Source organism: Conger conger, chromosome 6 (genome assembly GCF_963514075.1).
Source record: "Conger conger chromosome 6, fConCon1.1, whole genome shotgun sequence".
Classification (NCBI taxonomy): domain Eukaryota; kingdom Metazoa; phylum Chordata; class Actinopteri; order Anguilliformes; family Congridae; genus Conger; species Conger conger.
In genome coordinates, this window is record NC_083765.1 from 5,743,079 (window position 1) to 5,764,257 (window position 21,179).

The window sequence follows — 21,179 nt, forward strand, 5'->3', positions numbered from 1 at the left end:
CCATCTCTGCATTGAGCTCACTTGTGATGCCTGAAGAATCTTTCAGCATCTTAAGTTCTAGAAAGGGAGCGCCTTTGCACCATAGATGCTCAAACCAGAGATTTTCATGAAAAGGGTTGTCATTTTTTTCTACAACCATTTCTGAAAGTGCAGTTGATGTACACTCTCACGCCGTTTCAGTAGAACACGGGTTCCTGCTCCCCCTGTGACCCATGGGGTCAAAGTTCACTCACAGTTGGTTCCCAGCTCCTCGTCCAGTCCTGGGACGGTGTACAGGCAGATCTGAAAGGCCACGTGTGCCAGGAGGAAGAGCAGGCTGGTGCCCAACAGGGCCTTGGTGAACCGCCCTGTGTGGCCTGCAGCGGAGACACACATACGCACACAGCCACACACACACACACATACGCACACAGCCACACACACATACACATACACACACACACACACAGACATACACGCACAGCCACACACACACCCACACACACAGACACACACACACACACACCCACGCACACAGCCACACACACGCACGCACACACACACACACACACAGACATACGCACACAGCCACACACACGCGCGCACACACACACACACACACAGATATACACGCACAGCCACACACACACACCCACACACACACACAGACAGACAGACAGACAGACAGGTCAGTGAGTCACAAAGGACGGAAGTGGTGGCCAGTGCCCTGTTACACAGCTGGACAACTGCACTGAGTAAAACCCGGAACCCTTCAAAAACTGGAACATGGACTGAAGTAAAAAAAGAAACCTGTTATAGGTTTTACTCCAGCTAACTCAGTAATCCTGCTTTGTGAAACACCCCCCCATTGGCAACAGCCGAAACTACACTGCAAAAACCAAAAAGAAGAAGGCAGTCTCAAGAAGTGTATCGAAATTCCATTTGTCAAGCAAACAGTAACTTAAAACAAGCTGATATTACTGAAACACTTGTTAAGAATTCTGTTGCAGTGGGAGCACAGCATGCGCATACAAACAGAAGTTCATCCGGGCGGGAGGTGTTCCTGACGGAAGCCCAGGGCATGACTCTGACACGACTCTCCATAAAACCATCAGCTCCTATTGTTACCAGGAAAATAACTCCAGTGAAGCCACAGGCACAACAGTGCTCGTTGTGGCTGTGGCACAAGGTGTCGATCCTCCTTTAACTGGGGGGGCTTTTTTTAAAATATGAGAATCTGGCTCGCGTGAGGACATTGGGCTGCGTTTACAGCTGTGTTTTGGGCCACAGATGTGGCAATTTTGTTTTATTTATGAGGCTGTTTAATTTTAAGGGGTTATTTGGAAAATCAAATCAGACTGGAATGCATAACATTCCATTAAAATAAAAAAAAGTTTAATTGCATCTTCGTGGTATCAAAGGCATAACATGACCCATGGAGTTACGTTCTGTGACAACTGCAAGTGGAGGCATGGAAAAAAACGTGGCAACAATTAGCCTGAAATGGAAATTCAAGGATTCCTTCCACCTGAGAAGTTGTATCCCCCCACCTCCCCCCACGATCAATACATTATTCCAACCCCCTTCACATTTCTTTTTCCAAAAGCTCCAGTTGGGTTCAGCAGGACTGACAACTTGGAGACCAAAGTTATTTTTCTTTCGCTCAAATAGCAGCTGAAATGTACTTTCGGTGTGTGTGTCCGCCGTGTTTGTGTTTCCAGATTTAGGTGGAAAGCTGTTCCCCCTGTCACGTCGATAAACCATTTTTCGGAGCTTCTCGTGGAGATTCGGACCTGTTACGAAGCCGCCGATGCTCAGGGACAAGTTTCAGAAATCGATGTGACGTCCAAGAGAACGGTGAACGATACCTGAACACTAGGGTCGCCACCTCAGTCCTGTAAAAATCCTGGACACATACGAAGCTGGCAATCTGAGTAAGCTGGACTGTCAATCGCTCTCGAGGGTGCGTGAGCCTGAAGGAATGTGGTGCGCAACTACCTTGTGCTTGGTGCCAATTCCTCTTTCATTACAAAAATAAAGAGTGTAATTTGTGAAGGTTAATAACATCTCTCCACCATTTGTTACATTACATTTAGGAACGAACACTGGATACGCCGTCTACATTTCATTAAGCAATGCTAATGTAAGCAACGCTCGAAAATACTTGGATTCCGGGACATTTCGTCTCATTATTTTTTCCAGGACAGACAACAAAAATCCGGGACAGTCCCGGAGAATCCAGGACGGGTGGCAACCGTACTTAATACACGTTTCAGCCGAGGCTCCTCCCCCGTGACTCTCAGTCACTGAACTCTCCTCAGCTCTGCCCGAGTGGAGACCAGCCCATGAAGACTCCGGGCAGGCGTGAGACGGTGCCCTGGACCCGGCCACACGGGGAAGTTCTGCCTCCTTCCACAGCCGGTCAAAGCCGGTTAAGCTAGCAGAGTAAACCGGGAGGCTAGCTGACTATATAGGCTGGCTGACCAGCGAAGAGTGTCAAAAGACACATCTTTAAACCAGCTTGACCAGCTTAGACTGGTTGGAGGGTGTATTGTGGGGGTGTACGCTGGTTATGACAAAGTGCATTGCGAAACCTTGACATACTGCAGTGTTTGGGAGCTATGCAGGTTAGTTCGCTAATGACCAAGTTAGTTAATTAGGCTATATTGCACGGTTTAACAGGGTCCATTCACCATGGCTGCTGCAGTAAATATCAAATTAATGAATAATATCTAAGCTCTAATAATATAGTAGGTGTGAAGGCAAAGTTTCCTACTAAAGAAAATGCAGCAGAAGCAACAGCTGCCTGTTCTCTGACGGGGGAACCCCTGTCAGGGGGGGCCGGGGTGTGAGGGGGGGCACGGGGCGGGGGGGGGGGGGCATGGGGGGGGGGTCCCCGGTACGGGAAGCCTTTATGAGAGGTGTAGAAGGACGCGGAGCTGAATTATTTCTGCCCAAACACAGCTCTTCCTGCGGCCGTGTTTGTGTTTCCAGCCTTTTACACCGACGGGCGGGAATTCCTCCCACTGACACCCACGCAAAGCTGCCTGTGACCCCCCTCCAAACCAACCCCCAACCCCCCCCAAACCTCGCACATTCAACTTTAGCATCTCGGTTCAGTGGAACTCCACCAGCTTCCAAAAAGCAGGTACAGGAAATTGTCTCGGGAGTTGGGACGGATTAGGCACGTTTGGGAAAGGGAGGTGAATTCTTGGGAGGGGCAGGGTTACATTATAATTGCATGGTAATGGTGGGCACCCCACAGTAAAACGGTGGTTTTGCCAGCTTGGGTTAGCAGTGGTTGTTTTACCAGGGAGTTCCTCGAGCTCAGCAGTATGTTTTAAGGCAAGCTGGAGCCAATGTGTTATTCTTTTAATGAGACTTGAAATCCTTTTCTTTTTTTTCTCTCAAGTAGAAAATATTAGCTTGTTTTAAAGTTACTGTTTTGCTTGACAAGTGACGTTTTCTTTCCCCATTGGCAAATCTTAAAATTATTTTCTCACCTTGTTGCCATAATTTTGTCTTGCAAAAAAGTCATAGAAATAAGATTTGAAGCTTAATATAAGACTAAAATACTTGTGAGACACATTTCTTGGGGTGTTTTGGAGTGTGGATGTGGTTTCAGGTACTGTAAGTAACTTCTGTTTTAAACAAACTAAGACCCGTGAAAAGTTTTATATTAATGCAAAATATGAATTTACATATAATTTGTCTAGTGGGATACCACAGAAAAGGGAGTGGCATTTTCTGTTAGCTTCCCTTGTTTCACAATTTATGTTCTGTGAACAAGATGTGACAGCAGAAAGAAAAACAATCTGCCACATTCGTATGAAGATTACAAGTTGATTTGATAGTTTTCACTGCTTTGGCTTTGCTTCATGCAACTCAGATAAGACCAGTTTGGTGCTTCATCATTTATAGGTTCTGACCAAAATAAATTCCCATTTGTTCCCACCAAATCTCACTGGGCACAAAATCTTGTACTTTGCCTAGTTATTTGTGGTGGTCATAGTTAAACACTAGTGACACCATTTTGTGTAAATTAGGTTGTATACATTGCAGAAAAACTTATAATGATACTTATGAGGAATCTTGTTTCTTTTCTCTCAAGTAGAAAATATTTGCTTGTTTTAAGTTACTGTTCTGTCTGATCTAATTGGCAATATATATTTTTTTTTTTTGCCGTGTAAATGTGATAGTCACTGCAGCAGTGGCTAGTGGCAGAACACTGTCCTCTGTCATGAGGTCTCGTCCATATAACTACCTATAAGCAGTGTTTGGATAGTTAACTTTGGTCACTTTTGCTCTGTTTCTTTGTTTCTTTGTTCTCAAAAAAAAAAACAGACAACCAAAATCCGGGACAGTCCCAATCCAGGATGGATTGTTGTACAGGTAGCAGTTGAAATTGTACTTCCCTCTAGGGTCTTTCAGCGAACTTATCCCTGGTTATGGGTATGCACTTTGTTGTACGTCGCTCTGGATAAGAGCGTCTGCCAAATGCCATTAATGCAATGTAATGTAATGTAATGTAATGTAATGTAAACACATTAAAAGGTTTCTGATCTGAAAAGCTGTTTCTCTGTCCTCAAACGAGCACGACCGCTTTCCGAACCCACAAAACTCAGAGGTGGAAAGCAAAGGTCCCGCCATCTGCTTCTTTCACGCCCATGAACTCGGGCAGCCGATATGGGCAGGAATAATACTAGAAGCGGCTCTGTGATGAGAGATCCCCGTGGCCTCAGTTCCTCTGCGGCTCTCCCGCCGGTGTGTGAAACGGCCATGCCCCGTTCCCGCCCGGCCGGCATTCTGAACGTGTTTTTTCACGACTGCGCGGTGATTTCCGGCATTAGGGTCTAGTGCTATCTGTTTTACCCCGATAATCTTTCTGTCCTTTCATTTCCTGTCAATTTTAAAAAGAAAAACAAGCCCTTTTTTCATTAAAGATAAAATAAAAAAAACGGAAGACTGCACTGGAAAAACGGAAATTATTTGGGATATCAGTTCCTTCTTCTTCAGAGCAGGGGATCTTTACAGAAGGGCACGGAGACCAAACACACAGACTGCAAAAACCAAAAAATAAGTAAATCTAAAACTATTTTAGTCTCATATTGAGATTTAATATCTTATTTATTTTATGTTTATGCTCAATAAAAACAAAAATATTATTATTAACAAAGACAGTTTCAAAATTTGCGAACTGGGTAGGAAAACCTCACAGTAACTGAAAGAAAGTTAGCATTTTGTACTTGGGAGAAAAAATACCAGACAACAACCAGACTAAAATGCTAAAAGGTTTTTATTTCCAGTGCACGCCCAGGCAACCAATCAATCACTCATAAAACTCGACACAAAGAGCCTTTAGCCGTCCCACACCAAATAGAGAGTTTGTTCATCGTCCCTGTTTGATAACACGGCCCACCCAGACAGGAGGCAGCCATCCTAGCTACCTAGGAGTGGTGGGCAGCCACAGTACAGCACCCGGGGACCAACTCCAGTGAGCCCAGTGACTTGGTCAAGGGCAACGGCAGGAGCACACCCAACCTGACAGGTGTGTCTTTCGGTGTGGTAATGGCAAATGGTAAATGGTTGGCATTTATATAGCACCTTCATCCAAAGCGCTGTACAATTGATGCTTCTCCATTCACCCATTCATACACACACTCACACACCGACGGCGATTGGCTGCCATGCAAGGAGCTTGTCAGGAGCATTTGGGGGTTAGGTGTCTTGCTCAGGGACACTTTGTCACAGCCCGGGCGGGGGATCGAACCGACAAACCCTCCGACTGCCAGACGACTGCTCTTACTGCCTGAAACATGTCGCCATGGTGTGTGAGGAAGCAGGGAGTATCCGGCGGCAACCAACGCGAGCGCGGGGAGAACACGCAAACTCCGCGTCCGTAAGTCCCGGCCGCGAACCTCCGCCTGGCGGGCCGGCGGAGCGAAGCACAGGGGCACCAGGCCGCCCACGGTGTCCCCCGCAGCCGGAGCGTGCGGGGGAAAGGTGGAGCACCGTCAGCGCTTCCTGTGCGAATAACACTCCACTATCTTCACAGACCGATTCGCAATATTCACAAGGGCAGAGTGTCATAATAACTCACTGCTGTGAGAGAGCGCTCAGGCCAGGAACAACAGGGTTCAATGTCACTGAATCATTGAATCATATGCACACTCAGCGAGAACTTCATTAGGTAGACCTGTACACCAGGTTGTTAATGCAAATATTTAATCAGCCAGCCATGTGGCAGCAACTAAAGGCGTAAAAGCATGCAGACGTGGTCAAGAGGTCCAGCTGTTTTTCAGACCAAATGTCAGAATTCAGGCATGGAACATGACTGAACCAAGTCAGAGCGAGGTCTTACGCAATATGTAAAGCGCGTGACTGGATAGGCCTATTTCCTGGGGGAAAGAATTCCAGAACATTCCACAGCTTTTCCCGTTGCGGTTCGCTCCCGTTTCCGAGTCTGCCCGCTCCCCGCTCCCGTCCCCAATGTTCCTAATCGGACACATCTGGCCGTTCCCGGAGTCCCTGGCCAAAAACCCGCTGGTAATCTGGGGGCATAAGTGGTACGATTTTCCTGAAAACCGCTAATATCATTCACCCCCAGATATCACCTTACTGCAGGGTTGGCCGGCTGCCTTGGGTTTCCTTCAAGGAATTCTGTCTACCAGGGGCCAGGACCTGCAACAAACCTCATACAATATACAAACATTCAGCCACAAAGACCAGACACCAAGGGCCTTTTCCACAAAGCAGGATTACTGAGCTAGCTGGATAACTGTACTAAAACCCACAATGCAGGATTATTGAGTTAGCTGGATAACTGTACTAAAACCCACAATGCAGGATTATTGAGTTAGCTGGATAACTGTACTAAAACCCACAATGCAGGATTATTGAGTTAGCTGGATAACTGTACTAAAACCCACAATGCAGGATTACTGAGTTCGCTGGATAACTGCGCTGAGTAAAACCCACAAAGCAGGGTTACTGAGTTAGCTGGATAACTGCACTGAGTAAAACCCACAAAGCAGGATCACTGAGTTAGCTGGATAGCTGCACTGCTCCAGAACAGCTCTTTTTACTTCAGTCCATGTTCCAGATTTGGGAGGGTTCCGGGTTTTACTCAGTGCAGCTATGGTTTATTTACTAATCCTGCTTTGTGGAACAGACCCAAGGGCTCTATTTCACGTATGTGTCTACGTATGGGATAAACGTAAGATTTTTGGTTTCAGGAAGAGAGTTCACAGTTTAGCCACACTTGGTACCGATCTGACCTATTGTATTGCACACACTTTCACTGAAAATTAAAAGAAAAAAAAAACTGTACAGTAATAAAAATTCAACCGTTTAACAATCTGCAATTAGGGAACTTCCTGTTCCGTGTTTATTTTATAGAAGCAGGAAAAGAACAGCGGAGCCAGATACGCTAGGGCTTATCAGAAACAGGAACTGAATGGGTCCATATGGTTCTCAGAGCGTTAACGGGTTGATTACTTGGACAAACAGACTCTGCACGTGCATTTGCAGGCCAGATACGGGAAACATTATCTCCAGCAGTGAAAGTATATCCAATGCTTAGCAGTGTTTGCTTAGGAGCATACAGGATGATTCCTTAGTCCGCTCTAAATTACTGCAATACTGCTGCTAAAGGAATCATTAACTCTCAATCCAATCTGTGGTTTGTAAGCATAATAACTAAGGCTAGACTCACTATACACTCAGAACGTACAGAGAATAGTTATACTCCAAGTTCTTACATGTAAGTTCGAAGTTCAATTACAGCTATTTCTGTGTATATGTCTGAAAAATAACCTTCTGTCAGTCAGTGTCATGCAAAAATGTTTTTTTTTATTTTTACACGTACTGTACTGACAGTTCTCATCAAGCTCTAAGTAAAATATTTAATGTGAGTAACAGGTGGTTCTGATCCACATGTTACTGAACCATAACGCTTTGCTGGTAGAGAGAAACAAAGAAAGTCTGAAAAAGAAAGTCTGAAAAAATGTGACTACAGCAATGCTCTTTTTCACCATACGGGAGTTCTGCCATTTCCCCGCATTACTGATCGACCCTGCAATCCGCAATTAACAAACAGCCAGCACAGCTAAATATACAATGTTTTATTTCTGCATTAACTACATAGCAGGGGTAAAGATAAGTACTGCCATGTGCTTCTTTCATATAATTGTGTTAATGCCAATTAAAAAAACAAGACAAATGCAACAACAGACACGCAATTTCATACACCAAATTTATAAGGGATGTTAAATCCTGGCAGGCTCACAGACAGCGTGGAATTAAGAGCGCAGATGTCCGCGATAATCAGAAACATAAACAAGTGCTGAAATAAGGACAATAAGAGAGATTGGAGTGGTTTATATAAAACAGGCAAAATTCCTCTCCTTCACAGCATACCGTTTGGATATCAATCCAAAATGTCCGTCGAAGTTCTCGTCTGACTCATGGATATATGAGACGAGAGCAAGATGGATGAGCGCTAATTAATCAAACCCATTCCCCCACTGATGCACTTTAACCCTTCAACCCTTTGAGGTGTGAGCTCACAAATATGCAATTACAATGTCCTTAACTGAACGTTCTAATGGTGATGTCACAATCACAGGCTTCTAGAATACAAAAAAATACATTCCAAAAAACCTGCTCTCGGCGCTGGGATGAGGCGAGCAATGCCGCTGGCTGCTGCAAGTTAACCAGCAGCCTGCTAAAATAACTCAAGCTTGCAAGAAACGGAGTGCATTTATTGATATATTGATATTACGAAAAATGACAATAAAAGACAATAAAATGCATTGCTGTGGTTATTTCTCCCTTTGGAGCACTGCAGGTTAGGCTAACGGAAAAGGACATTTGAACTGACGCGATTTCAAACCGCCAGACGAACGATTGACTAAGAGCGTGCTTCATTTACCACACGTGGCATGAATTTAACATCGAACGAAACCGAGTGCAACTGCTCCTCGTCTACTGTAACCTCATTTCAAAATTTCCATATTTCAGCAACATCTGCATGCGATTAAATTTCAGCTGAACTTCGAGCTGTAATAAAAATAAAAAAAAGCGAGGGAAAGTAGCTGTCGGAGCGTGTGTGTGTGTGTGTGTGTGTGTGTGTGTGTGTGTGTGTGTGAGGAGAGAGAGGAGGAATCGGGGCAGGACGCTGTTCTTACCTCGAAGAGCGCGCTCATTTGGCCAGAGGAACCACGGCAGCAGCAGCAGATACAGGAGGTACACGAGGGACAGGCCATTGAGCCGAAAGAGACAGGCTGGAGAAACACAGACAGGGACACGGTCACTGAGGGGCGCACACAATCTCACACAACACACAGGGGTACACAGAATCTCACACAACACACAGGTGCCCCAAGTCACTGAGGGGTACACAGAATCTCACACAACACATAGGTGCCCCAAAACACCACAATCAGTAACAGGGTCGCTAAGGGGTACACAGAATCTCACACAACACACAGGTGCCCCAAGTCACTGAGGGGAACACAGAATCTCACACAACACATAGGTGCCCCAAAACACCACAATCAGTAACAGGGTCGCTAAGGGGTACACAGAATCTCACACAACACATAGGTGCCCCAAAACACCACAATCAGCAATAGGGTCACTGAGGGGGTACACAGAATCTCACACAACACACAGGTGCCCCAAGACACTAAGGGGTACACAGAATCTCACACAACACATAGGTGCCCCAAGACACTGAGGGGTACACAGAATCTCACACAACACACAGGTGCCCCAAAACACCACCATCAGCGACAGAGTCACTAAGGGGTAGAAAAAATGAAGTTCCATGCAACTGTGGGGCCTTGAGCAAGGCCCTTAACCCCACATTTCTCCAGGGGGGATTGTCCCCTGCTTGGTCTAATCAACTGTAAGTCACTTTGGACAAAGGCATCATCTGAACAACAAATGAGTAAATTATTATAAGACGAGCTGCTCCAGATTTTATTCAGTGCAGCCATCCAGGTAACTAACGGATCCAGCTTCGTGAAAGACCCCTCAGGCCAGGAAACTGTGAGACAGACACAAACACTGGAAATAACGGGTCCTAAAAATCCTGACAGGCACCACTGGACGAGATGCGGAAACGGTGAGAGGCCATAGCAAGCACAAACAGGCCCGAGGGATGGAGCTGTGTGCTGGGGTGGGTTTGTTCTGACGCGGGGGACGGACGGAGCTGTGTGCTGGGGTGGGTTTGTTCTGACGCGGGGGAGGGATGGAGCTGTGTGCTGGGGTGGGTTTGTTCTGACGCGGGGGAGGGATGGAGCTGTGTGCTGGGGTGGGTTTGTTCTGACGCGGGGGAGGGATGCTGGTAGGGGAACTGCTCCATTCGTCTTCATCAGCAGCAGCTGTCTCCAGGACCCAGCCGCTCTCTCTGTCCTGAGAGACACGGGCTCCACTCCGCCGCGGGGCGAGAGGCACCTGAGCACCTGCAGGTGACGCCTGAGGCAGCGCCGCGCTGCACTCCTGCAGGTGGAGTATCTGGTGCCGTCACAGGACTCTGCACTCAACCGCTAGCGTGCAATTACAGACATCCAGTTCGATGTCTGGAGCGTAGCGGTTAAGGTAAATGACTGGGACACGCAAGGTCGGTGGTTCTAATCCCGGTGTCGCCACAATAAGATCCGCACAGCTGTTGGGCCCTTGAGCAAGGCCCTTAACCCTGCATTGCTCCAGGGGAGGATTGTCTCCTGCTTAGTCTAATCAACTGTACGTCGCTCTGGATAAGAGCGTCTGGCAAATGGCATTAATGTAATGTAATCTAATGTAATGGTTCATCACCACGACTCCGGGTCATCCAGATGGACTTCACCATACAGCGGCAGGAGAATCAAACAGGTTGGCCGGCTTGAAAAAACATTTTGAACCGATCATTCAGCTCGTGAATACAAACATCATGTGACAGACAATAAACCTTGGATGACCTCATAAAGCAAACAGGTCAACACCCAGCGCCTGTTCCTGCAGCAGGGCTCGTCCTCGCTGACGATCAACACCCAACAACATGGGCACGCAGTATATCGTATTTTCCAGTATGAAAGAAGAGGATGATGATGATGATGATGATGATGAGGATGACAGCGGTGAATCTATGCCGGCTCTGTGATAGGCAGAATCTTCTACTATTTTGTTTTCTTTATTTATACTTGTTTTCAGTATTCTGCAAAAAGTACTATCCATCCATTATTTTAACCCACTTATACTGAACAGGGTCACAGGGGGGGCTGGAGCCGATCCCAGCATACATTGGGCCATTGGGCGAAAGGCAGGAATACACACTGGGCAGGTTGCCAGTCCATCGCAGGGCACACACACCATTCACTCACACACTCATATCCACAGGCGATTTAGACTCTCCAATCAGCCTAACCTGCATGTCTTTGGACTGTGGGAGGAAACCGGAGTACTCGGAGGAAACCCACGCAGACACGGGGAGAACATGCAAACTCCGCACAGAGAGGCCCCGGCCGACGGGGATTCGGACCCAGGACCTCCTTGCTGTGAGGCGGCAGTGCTACCCACCGCACCATCCCTGCCTCCACGAAAAGTACTATAGAAGTACTATAGAAGCGGACTCCTTCTGGAAAGCAGGGAGTACTGAAAACACCATGTGGCACAGGGAAAATAAGGACTACTACTGCCCCCTCCAGGCCACCGCAGTACTGCAACGCTAAGAGCTGAGAATTCCCACACACTCTACAGATTTATGGATTTACGGTAAGTTAACGTTGGAAAAACCAACAGCCTGTCACGGCACTGGGGCAGGCTTCTGCAGAACAGACTGAGGGAGTGAACGGGTCTCCGTACGCCGTCTGGACCCCCTCCTGCCTCACAGAGACGTCCCTCGTTCTCCACTGACATCAGCTCGAATCACGGCTCCAGCCCCAGTCCGTCTGTGGTGAATTAGCCCCGTGTTCCAGCGCACAGTCATGCGGCTGTTTCTGGATGCCGGCTGCAACAAACGGACACGTGTTTTGTGTGCCAAGGAATAAGTGCGTGTACAGGCTTACAAAACACTTACACACACACACACATGCGCGCGCGCACACACACACATAGCCATGCTAATATTTCGTATAGTAACTAGTTATTTTCGTACAAATGATCTTTATGGTGACAATGTAACGAGGAACAGTAACACCTTTAATGCGCTCTCCGGTGTTACCCTCACCCTTACCCAGTCAGTGTTTGGTAAGGTCCAACACATTCTCACACCCTCTACAAGTCCTACTTTGTGGAACTATATGAGGATCTAGCGAGGAATAGTGAAATATGCAAAACAGACATAAGATCGAATGGCTGATGAATTGACTGCCTGTTTGATTTGATTTGATTGTGAAAGCTCCCCTGTTGAATTAAGACTACTATGCAGTCCAGTCGCTTACTGGAAGACAATGAACCAATGCCCAGTCATTAAAAGTTCCTTTTGTTCATTTTTGGAAGAAAATAAATATTATCCAAATATTTTGTCATAACATCATAAATCACTTCCTTGGTTAACGTTTCAAACACTTGTTAATTAACCTCCCCCCAGAAAAACATAGACATAAAATCTGTTTTCTTATCCTCCAATTAATTTTGAATGTGAATAACATTACAGAGAATTCATTGTTTTTTGTTCTGTTATTCTCCCCGTGGAGAGAGTGGGTAGATGCTGGAGTGAACACAGAAGGCCTTTACTCAAACAGGAAAGGCCGAGAGGTTCCTAGTGTTACAGAGGAATACATGTGCGCCTTCATTATTTACATATTCACTCTCGGCCCAAAAGATTTACGAATATCACAGTTAACTCTCGTGTTTTGTCATTGTTGTCTGGAACGTGCCCATTTGCAAACATTCCCGTGACATACGGTAGGGTACATAATCACAGTCAGCTGAACAAAGACGCTAAGAGGTGGATATGTGAGAATGCGTTCCGCTCGTTCAGGAGAAATGAACGTCAGGTGGTTCTGATCTTCCTGTGAGTGCTCGAACGCTGCGTATATTTGAAAGGGCGTGTCGGGAAAGTCAAACACGATTATGCGCTGACGTCTCCTTCGAACCACAAATCCAGCTACGGTATTTTTAAATACTACACTGTCTGCCAACGACAAACAGCGATGACTCACTTACAAGTTACACAAAATTGTCCAGAAAGTTCAACCAATTTTTACATCAGTTAATTGCATTTTATTATCTCTGCCATGATCAAGCAGCCAACCTGGGGTTTGTGCGTGTGCAGGTACAGTATGTGTGTACACATATATGTGTGTGTGTGTGTGTGTATGTGCATGTACGTGTGTGTGTATGTGTGTGCTGTGTGTGCTTGTGTTACATTTACATTACATTATTGGCATTTGGCAGACGCTCTTATCTGGAGCGACGTACAGTTGATTAGACTAAGCAGGAGACAATCCTCCCCTGGAGCAATGCAGGGTTAAGGGCTACAAAGCTGTAAAGCTTCGCTCAGCAGCAGCACTGAGACTGCGAGGCTTCACGGTCCCAGAACGGGCGGAGCTACCTGCTGGGTTTCGGCCGTCACTGGAGCCTGTGGCCTGGCCTGGTCTGCTTCCCTGAATAATATTAATGGTTTAAAAAAAACACACTCTGCTTCACTGTCTCCGACAATGCCCCAGTGTCTTCTGGGACGTGCCCTCACTGACTGCTGCACTTTAAGGAAACGCCCACGAGGCTGAGGATTTGGCGTGGAGCGCTCCTGTATCTCAGTCTCAGTACACCCCCCCCCCCCCATCACCCTCCCCCCCTCTCTGTTTATTTGGCTGGGCCGGTGTGTTCAGGTTGCCCGGGCGGGGCCCTAGTTGTACCCGGTCCCAGTTTGGAGCCTCGTTAGCTGGCGCTACGGCGATAGCTCTGAAAGGTGGTGATGAGTCAAGTTCTCCCTCAAACACGCCGTTAGCCTGTGTGTCGAGCACAGAGCACATAGTTCAGGTTCAACGCCGTTAGCCTGTGTGTCGAGCACAGGGCACAGTTCAGGTTCAACGCCGTTAGCCTGTGTGATGCAGAGCACATAGTTCAGGAGCACAGCTCCACAGTGAAGCATGACAGATCCTGTTCACTGCACTGCCAACATTACCCCACAACACACATACACAGACGCACGCCCACACACACAAGCAGTGCCTGAACAGGATTTCTTCATTTTTCATTTATGACTTGGACACATAGGAAGGGTAGCCAGAAAGTTATTTAAAGAAGAAGCACCTCTTCTAATTCATTTGCTGTGGTCAACATGGATCACCATGGATTTACAATGGCTACCTTGATACCCAATGCGGGGCTACGAGGTGTGACAGCCCGCGGCTAACATAAAATGTTCCCACAATGTTACTGAAATGTTTTGTCAATGGTTATAACATTGGCACAACATTGCAGCAACGTTGTGAGAACTGTTTGTGTTAGCCGGGAGGACAGAACAATGGCTCCAGACAGGATGTTTCCCACAGAACCTGCATGTGTTGGAGTGCCAGTACAGCGGAACACGCCAGGTTTTTAGGCCCGATACTGAAGACTAGTAATCATCTATATCCAGGAAAAAAAGAGGATCCACTAAAAAGAGAAGGCTTTGCATGTTCCCTTCATAACCTGGCTTTTGTTAGCGTATAGTACTTGAGTACTATATACCATATAGTCAAGATGCTAATCATGCTGCATCTTCAAAACGTAGTATATTGTTTCACGTTACAAAGTTGAAATATACAAAAAGAAAGGACAGACTGTATACATGAAGCCATGTTTGAAGGGATCATCAAAGAGGTTCCTTACTGTAGGTGCTGTCAATCAAAAGTGCCTTTTAATGACAGACAATGCAGATGAACAACAAAGGCGGTATTCATTGTATCATGTGGGCGGTCAACGTTTTGACCGCATTGGTTCTGAGGAAGCCCACTGTGGTCGAAACTATAACCATCGACGTAGTAAAATCAATATTTGTCTTTTGGAGCTTCGAGTGACTATGCAAGCATTTTCTTTTTTTGAGTTGGATCAAGAAAACTCTTGTGTTCTGCTTGTGTACACTACACAATACAGTATACAATTTAAATAGGCGCTACTGTCCAATGAGAAACCACATCACATGAGTGTGCAGCGCGACTGTACCAGGTGGGTTAGGGTGAGGTGGGTTAGGGTGGGGAGGGTTAGGGTGAGGAGGGTTAGGGTGGGGAGGGTTAGGGTGAGGAGGGTTAGGGTGGGGTTGGTTAGGGTGAGGAGGGTTAGGGTGAGGTGGGTTAGGGTGAGGTGGGTTAGGGTGGGGAGGGTTAGGGTGAGGAGGGTTAGGGTGGGGAGGGTTAGGGTGAGGAGGGTTAGGGTGAGGTGGGTTAGGGTGGGGAGGGTTAGGGTGAGGAGGGTTAGGGTGAGGTGGGTTAGGGTGGGGAGGGTTAGGGTGAGGAGGGTTAGGGTGAGGAGGGTTAGGGTGGGGAGGGTTAGGGTGGGGAGGGTTAGGGTGAGGTGGGTTAGGGTGGGGAGGGTTAGGGTGAGGTGGGTTAGGGTGGGGAGGGTTAGGGTGAGGTGGGTTAGGGTGGGGAGGGTTAGGGTGAGGAGGGTTAGGGTGGGGAGGGTTAGGGTGAGGTGGGTTAGGGTGGGGAGGGTTAGGGTGAGGAGGGTTAGGGTGGGGTGGGTTAGGGTGAGGAGGGTTAGGGTGAGGTGGGTTAGGGTGGGGAGGGTTAGGGTGAGGTGGGTTAGGGTGGGGAGGGTTAGGGTGGGGAGGGTTAGGGTGAGGTGGGTTAGGGTGAGGAGGGTTAGGGTGGGGAGGGTTAGGGTGAGGAGGGTTAGGGTGAGGTGGGTTCGGGTGGGGAGGGTTAGGGTGAGGTGGGTTAGGGTGAGGAGGGTTAGGGTGGGGAGGGTTAGGGTGAGGAGGGTTAGGGTGGGGAGGGTTAGGGTGAGGTGGGTTAGGGTGGGGAGGGTTAGGGTGGGGTGGGTTAGGGTGGGGAGGGTTAGGGTGAGGAGGGTTAGGAGGGTTAGGGTGGGGAGGGTTAGGGTGAGGAGGGTTAGGGTGGGGAGGGTTAGGGTGAGGTGGGTTAGGGTGAGGAGGGTTAGGGTGGGGAGGGTTAGGGTGAGGTGGGTTAGGATGAGGAGGGTTAGGGTGGGGAGGGTTAGGGTGAGGAGGGTTAGGGTGAGGTGGGTTCGGGTGGGGAGGGTTAGGGTGAGGTGGGTTAGGGTGAGGTGGGTTAGGGTGGGGAGGGTTAGGGTGAGGTGGGTTAGGGTGGGGAGGGTTAGGGTGAGGTGGGTTCGGGTGGGGAGGGTTAGGGTGAGGTGGGTTAGGGTGAGGTGGGTTAGGGTGGGGAGGGTTAGGGTGGGGAGGGTTAGGGTGAGGTGGGTTAGGGTGGGGAGGGTTAGGGTGGGGAGGGTTAGGGTGAGGTGGGTTAGGGTGGGGAGGGTTAGGGTGGGGAGGGTTAGGGTGAGGAGGGTTAGGGTGGGGAGGGTTAGGGTGAGGTGGGTTAGGGTGAGGAGGGTTAGGGTGGGGAGGGTTAGGGTGAGGTGGGTTAGGGTGAGGAGGGTTAGGGTGGGGAGGGTTAGGGTGAGGAGGGTTAGGGTGAGGTGGGTTCGGGTGGGGAGGGTTAGGGTGAGGTGGGTTAGGGTGAGGTGGGTTAGGGTGGGGAGGGTTAGGGTGAGGTGGGTTAGGGTGGGGAGGGTTAGGGTGAGGTGGGGAGGGTGGGGAGGGTTAGGGTGAGGTGGGTTAGGGTGAGGTGGGTTAGGGTGGGGAGGGTTAGGGTGGGGAGGGTTAGGGTGAGGTGGGTTAGGGTGGGGAGGGTTAGGGTGGGGAGGGTTAGGGTGAGGTGGGTTAGGGTGGGGAGGGTTAGGGTGAGGAGGGTTAGGGTGGGGAGGGTTAGGGTGAGGTGGGTTAGGGTGAGGAGGGTTAGGGTGGGGAGGGTTAGGGTGAGGAGGGTTAGGGTGGGGAGGGTTAGGGTGAGGTGGGTTAGGGTGGGGAGGGTTAGGGTGAGGTGGGTTAGGGTGAGGAGGGTTAGGGTGAGGTGGGTTAGGGTGAGGAGGGTTAGGGTGGGGAGGGTTAGGGTGAGGTGGGTTAGGGTGAGGAGGGTTAGGGTGGGGAGGGTTAGGGTGAGGAGGGTTAGGGTGAGGTGGGGAGGGTGGGGAGGGTTAGGGTGAGGTGGGTTAGGGTGAGGTGGGTTAGGGTGGGGAGGGTTAGGGTGAGGTGGGTTAGGGTGGGGAGGGTTAGGGTGAGGTGGGGAGGGTGGGGAGGGTTAGGGTGAGGTGGGTTAGGGTGAGGTGGGTTAGGGTGGGGAGGGTTAGGGTGGGGAGGGTTAGGGTGAGGTGGGTTAGGGTGGGGAGGGTTAGGGTGGGGAGGGTTAGGGTGAGGTGGGTTAGGGTGGGGAGGGTTAGGGTGAGGAGGGTTAGGGTGGGGAGGGTTAGGGTGAGGTGGGTTAGGGTGAGGAGGGTTAGGGTGGGGAGGGTTAGGGTGAGGTGGGTTAGGGTGAGGAGGGTTAGGGTGGGGAGGGTTAGGGTGAGGAGGGTTAGGGTGAGGTGGGTTCGGGTGGGGAGGGTTAGGGTGAGGTGGGTTAGGGTGAGGAGGGTTAGGGTGGGGAGGGTTAGGGTGAGGTGGGTTCGGGTGAGGTGGGTTAGGGTGAGGTGGGGAGGGTGGGGAGGGTTAGGGTGAGGTGGGTTAGGGTGAGGTGGGTTAGGGTTGGGAGGGTTAGGGTGGGGAGGGTTAGGGTGAGGTGGGTTAGGGTGGGGAGGGTTAGGGTGAGGAGGGTTAGGGTGGGGTGGGTTAGGGTGGGCAGGGTTAGGGTGAGGTGGGTTAGGGTGAGGAGGGTTAGGGTGGGGAGGGTTAGGGTGAGGTGGGTTAGGGTGAGGAGGGTTAGGGTGGGGAGGGTTAGGGTGAGGTGGGTTAGGGTGGGGAGGGTTAGGGTGGGGAGGGTTAGGGTGAGGTGGGTTAGGGTGGGGAGGGTTAGGGTGAGGTGGGTTAGGGTGAGGAGGGTTAGGGTGAGGTGGGTTAGGGTGAGGAGGGTTAGGGTGGGGAGGGTTAGGGTGAGGTGGGTTAGGGTGAGGAGGGTTAGGGTGGGGAGGGTTAGGGTGAGGAGGGTTAGGGTGAGGTGGGTTCGGGTGGGGAGGGTTAGGGTGAGGTGGGTTAGGGTGAGGTGGGTTAGGGTGGGGAGGGTTAGGGTGAGGTGGGTTAGGGTGGGGAGGGTTAGGGTGAGGTGGGGAGGGTGGGGAGGGTTAGGGTGAGGTGGGTTAGGGTGAGGTGGGTTAGGGTGGGGAGGGTTAGGGTGGGGAGGGTTAGGGTGAGGTGGGTTAGGGTGGGGAGGGTTAGGGTGGGGAGGGTTAGGGTGAGGTGGGTTAGGGTGGGGAGGGTTAGGGTGAGGAGGGTTAGGGTGGGGAGGGTTAGGGTGAGGTGGGTTAGGGTGAGGAGGGTTAGGGTGGGGAGGGTTAGGGTGAGGTGGGTTAGGGTGAGGAGGGTTAGGGTGGGGAGGGTTAGGGTGAGGAGGGTTAGGGTGAGGTGGGTTCGGGTGGGGAGGGTTAGGGTGAGGTGGGTTAGGGTGAGGAGGGTTAGGGTGGGGAGGGTTAGGGTGAGGTGGGTTCGGGTGAGGTGGGTTAGGGTGAGGTGGGGAGGGTGGGGAGGGTTAGGGTGAGGTGGGTTAGGGTGAGGTGGGTTAGGGTTGGGAGGGTTAGGGTGGGGAGGGTTAGGGTGAGGTGGGTTAGGGTGGGGAGGGTTAGGGTGAGGAGGGTTAGGGTGGGGTGGGTTAGGGTGAGGAGGGTTAGGGTGGGGTGGGTTAGGGTGAGGAGGGTTAGGGTGGGGAGGGTTAGGGTGGGGAGGGTTAGGGTGAGGAGGGTTAGGGTGGGGAGGGTTAGGGTGGGGAGGGTTAGGGTGAGGTGGGTTAGGGTGGGGAGGGTTAGGGTGAGGTGGGTTAGGGTGGGGAGGGTTAGGGTGTTTGTGGAAAGTCTTTCTCAAACAACAGATGTGCAGAAGGCCATGAGCGAACACAGGCGCATGACCGAGAGAGAGAGAGAGAGAGAGAGAGAGAGAGAGAGAGAGAGAGAGAGAGAGAGAGAGAGAGAGAGAGGGCAAGCAAACTAATAAAGTTTAAAGAGGCATTCAGTGATCGCGCCTGCACTTCAGTTCAGCAGGTCCTTTGTCATTTTCAATCTTTGCAAACTTGCTATTGCTACTAATACTATCTTCTGAGAGCGCACAGTCTACCCTCCATTAATATTAATCTCTGTGTGTCGAGCACAGAGCACAGTTCAGGTTCAACGCCGTTAGCCTGTGTGTAGAGCACAGAGCACAGTTCAGGTTTAACACCGTTAGCCTGTGTGTCGAGCACAGAGCACAGTTCAGGTTTAACGCCGTTAGCCTGTGTGTCGAGCACAGAGCACAGTTCAGGTTTAACGCCGTTAGCCTGTGTGTCGAGCACAGAGCACAGTTCAGGTTTAACGCTGTTAGCCTGTGTGTCGAGCACAGAGCACAGTTCAGGTTTAACGCCGTTAGCCTGTGTGTCGAGCACAGAGCACAGTTCAGGTTTAACACCGTTAGCCTGTGTGTCGAGCACAGAGCACAGTTCAGGTTTAACGCTGTTAGCCTGTGTGTCGAGCACAGAGCACAGTTCAGGTTTAACGCCGTTAGCCTGTGTGTCGAGCACAGAGCACAGTTCAGGTTCAACGCCGTTGGCCTGTGTGTAGAGCACAGCTCCACAGTGAAGCATGACAGATCCTGTTCACTGCACTGCCAACATTACCCCACAACACACATACACAGACGCACGCCCACACACACAAGCAGTGCCTGAACAGGATTTCTTCATTTTTAATGTATGACTTGGACACATAGGAAGGGTAGCCAGAAAGTTATTTAAAGAAGAAGCACCTCTTCTAATTCATTTGCTGTGGTCAACATGGATCACCATGGATTTACAATGGCTACCTTGATACCCAATGCGGGGCTACGAGGTGTGACAGCCCGCGGCTAACATAAAATGTTCCCACAATGTTACTGAAATGTTTTATCAATGGTTATAACATTGGCACAACATTGCAGCAACGTTGTGAGAACTGTTTGTGTGTTAGCCGGGAGGACAGAACAATGGCTCCAGACAGGATGTTTCCCACAGAACCTGCATGTGTTGGAGTGCCAGTACAGCGGAACACGCCAGGTTTTTAGGCCCGATACTGAAGACTAGTAATCATCTATATCCAGGAAAAAAAGAGGATCCACTAAAAGGAGAAGGCTTTGCATGTTCCCTTCATAACCTGGCTTTTGTTAGCGTATAGTACTTGAGTACTATATACCATATAGTCAAGATGCTAATCATGCTGCATCTTCAAAACGTAGTATATTGTTTCACGTTACAAAGTTGAAATATACGAAAAGAAAGGACAGACTGTATACATGAAGCCAAGTTTGAGGGGATCATCAAAGAGGTTCCTTACTGTAGGTGCTGTCAATCAAAAGTGCCTTTTAATGACAGACAATGCAGATGAACAACAAAGGCGGTATTCATTGTATGAAGGGCGGTCAACGTTTTGACCGCATTGGTTCTGAGGAAGCCCACTGTGGTCGAAACTATAACCATCGACGTAGTAAAATCAATATTTGTCTTTTGGAGCTTCAAGTGACTATGCAAGCATTTTCTTTTTTTGAGCTGGATCATGAAAACTCTTGTGTTCTGCTTGTGTACACTACACAATACATTATACAATATAAATAGGCGCTACTGTCCAATGAGAAACCACATCACATGAGTGTGCAGCGCGACTGTACCAGGAGGGTTAGGGTGGGGAGGGTTAGGGTGAGGAGGGTTAGGGTGAGGTGGGTTAGGGTGGGGAGGGTTAGGGTGAGGTGGGTTAGGGTGAGGTGGGTTAGGGTGGGGAGGGTTAGGGTGAGGAGGGTTAGGGTGAGGTGGGTTAGGGTGGGGAGGGTTAGGGTGGGGAGGGTTAGGGTGAGGTGGGTTAGGGTGGGGAGGGTTAGGGTGGGGTGGGTTAGGGTGAGGTGGGTTAGGGTGAGGTGGGTTAGGGTGTTTGTGGAAAGTCTTTCTCAAACAACAGATGTGCAGAAGGCCATGAGCGAACACAGGAGCATGACCGAGAGAGAGAGAGAGAGAGAGAGAGAGAGAGAGGGAGAGAGAGAGAGAGAGAGAGAGAGAGAGAGAGAGAGAGAGGGCAAGCAAACTAATAAAGTTTAAAGAGGCATTCAGTGATCGCGCCTGCACTTCAGT

At 49.6% G+C, this 21,179-nt stretch overlaps 1 protein-coding gene across 1 annotated transcript in view; it reads right to left on the reverse strand.

The window, feature by feature from the left end:
* Positions 1-21,179, reverse strand: part of piezo1 (piezo type mechanosensitive ion channel component 1 (Er blood group)) — an 88,692-nt gene that overhangs the window by 53,042 nt on the left and 14,471 nt on the right. The window contains 2 exon segments of the mRNA XM_061245086.1: positions 234-356; positions 9,168-9,263. Coding sequence (XP_061101070.1) covers positions 234-356; positions 9,168-9,263 — 219 coding nt within the window.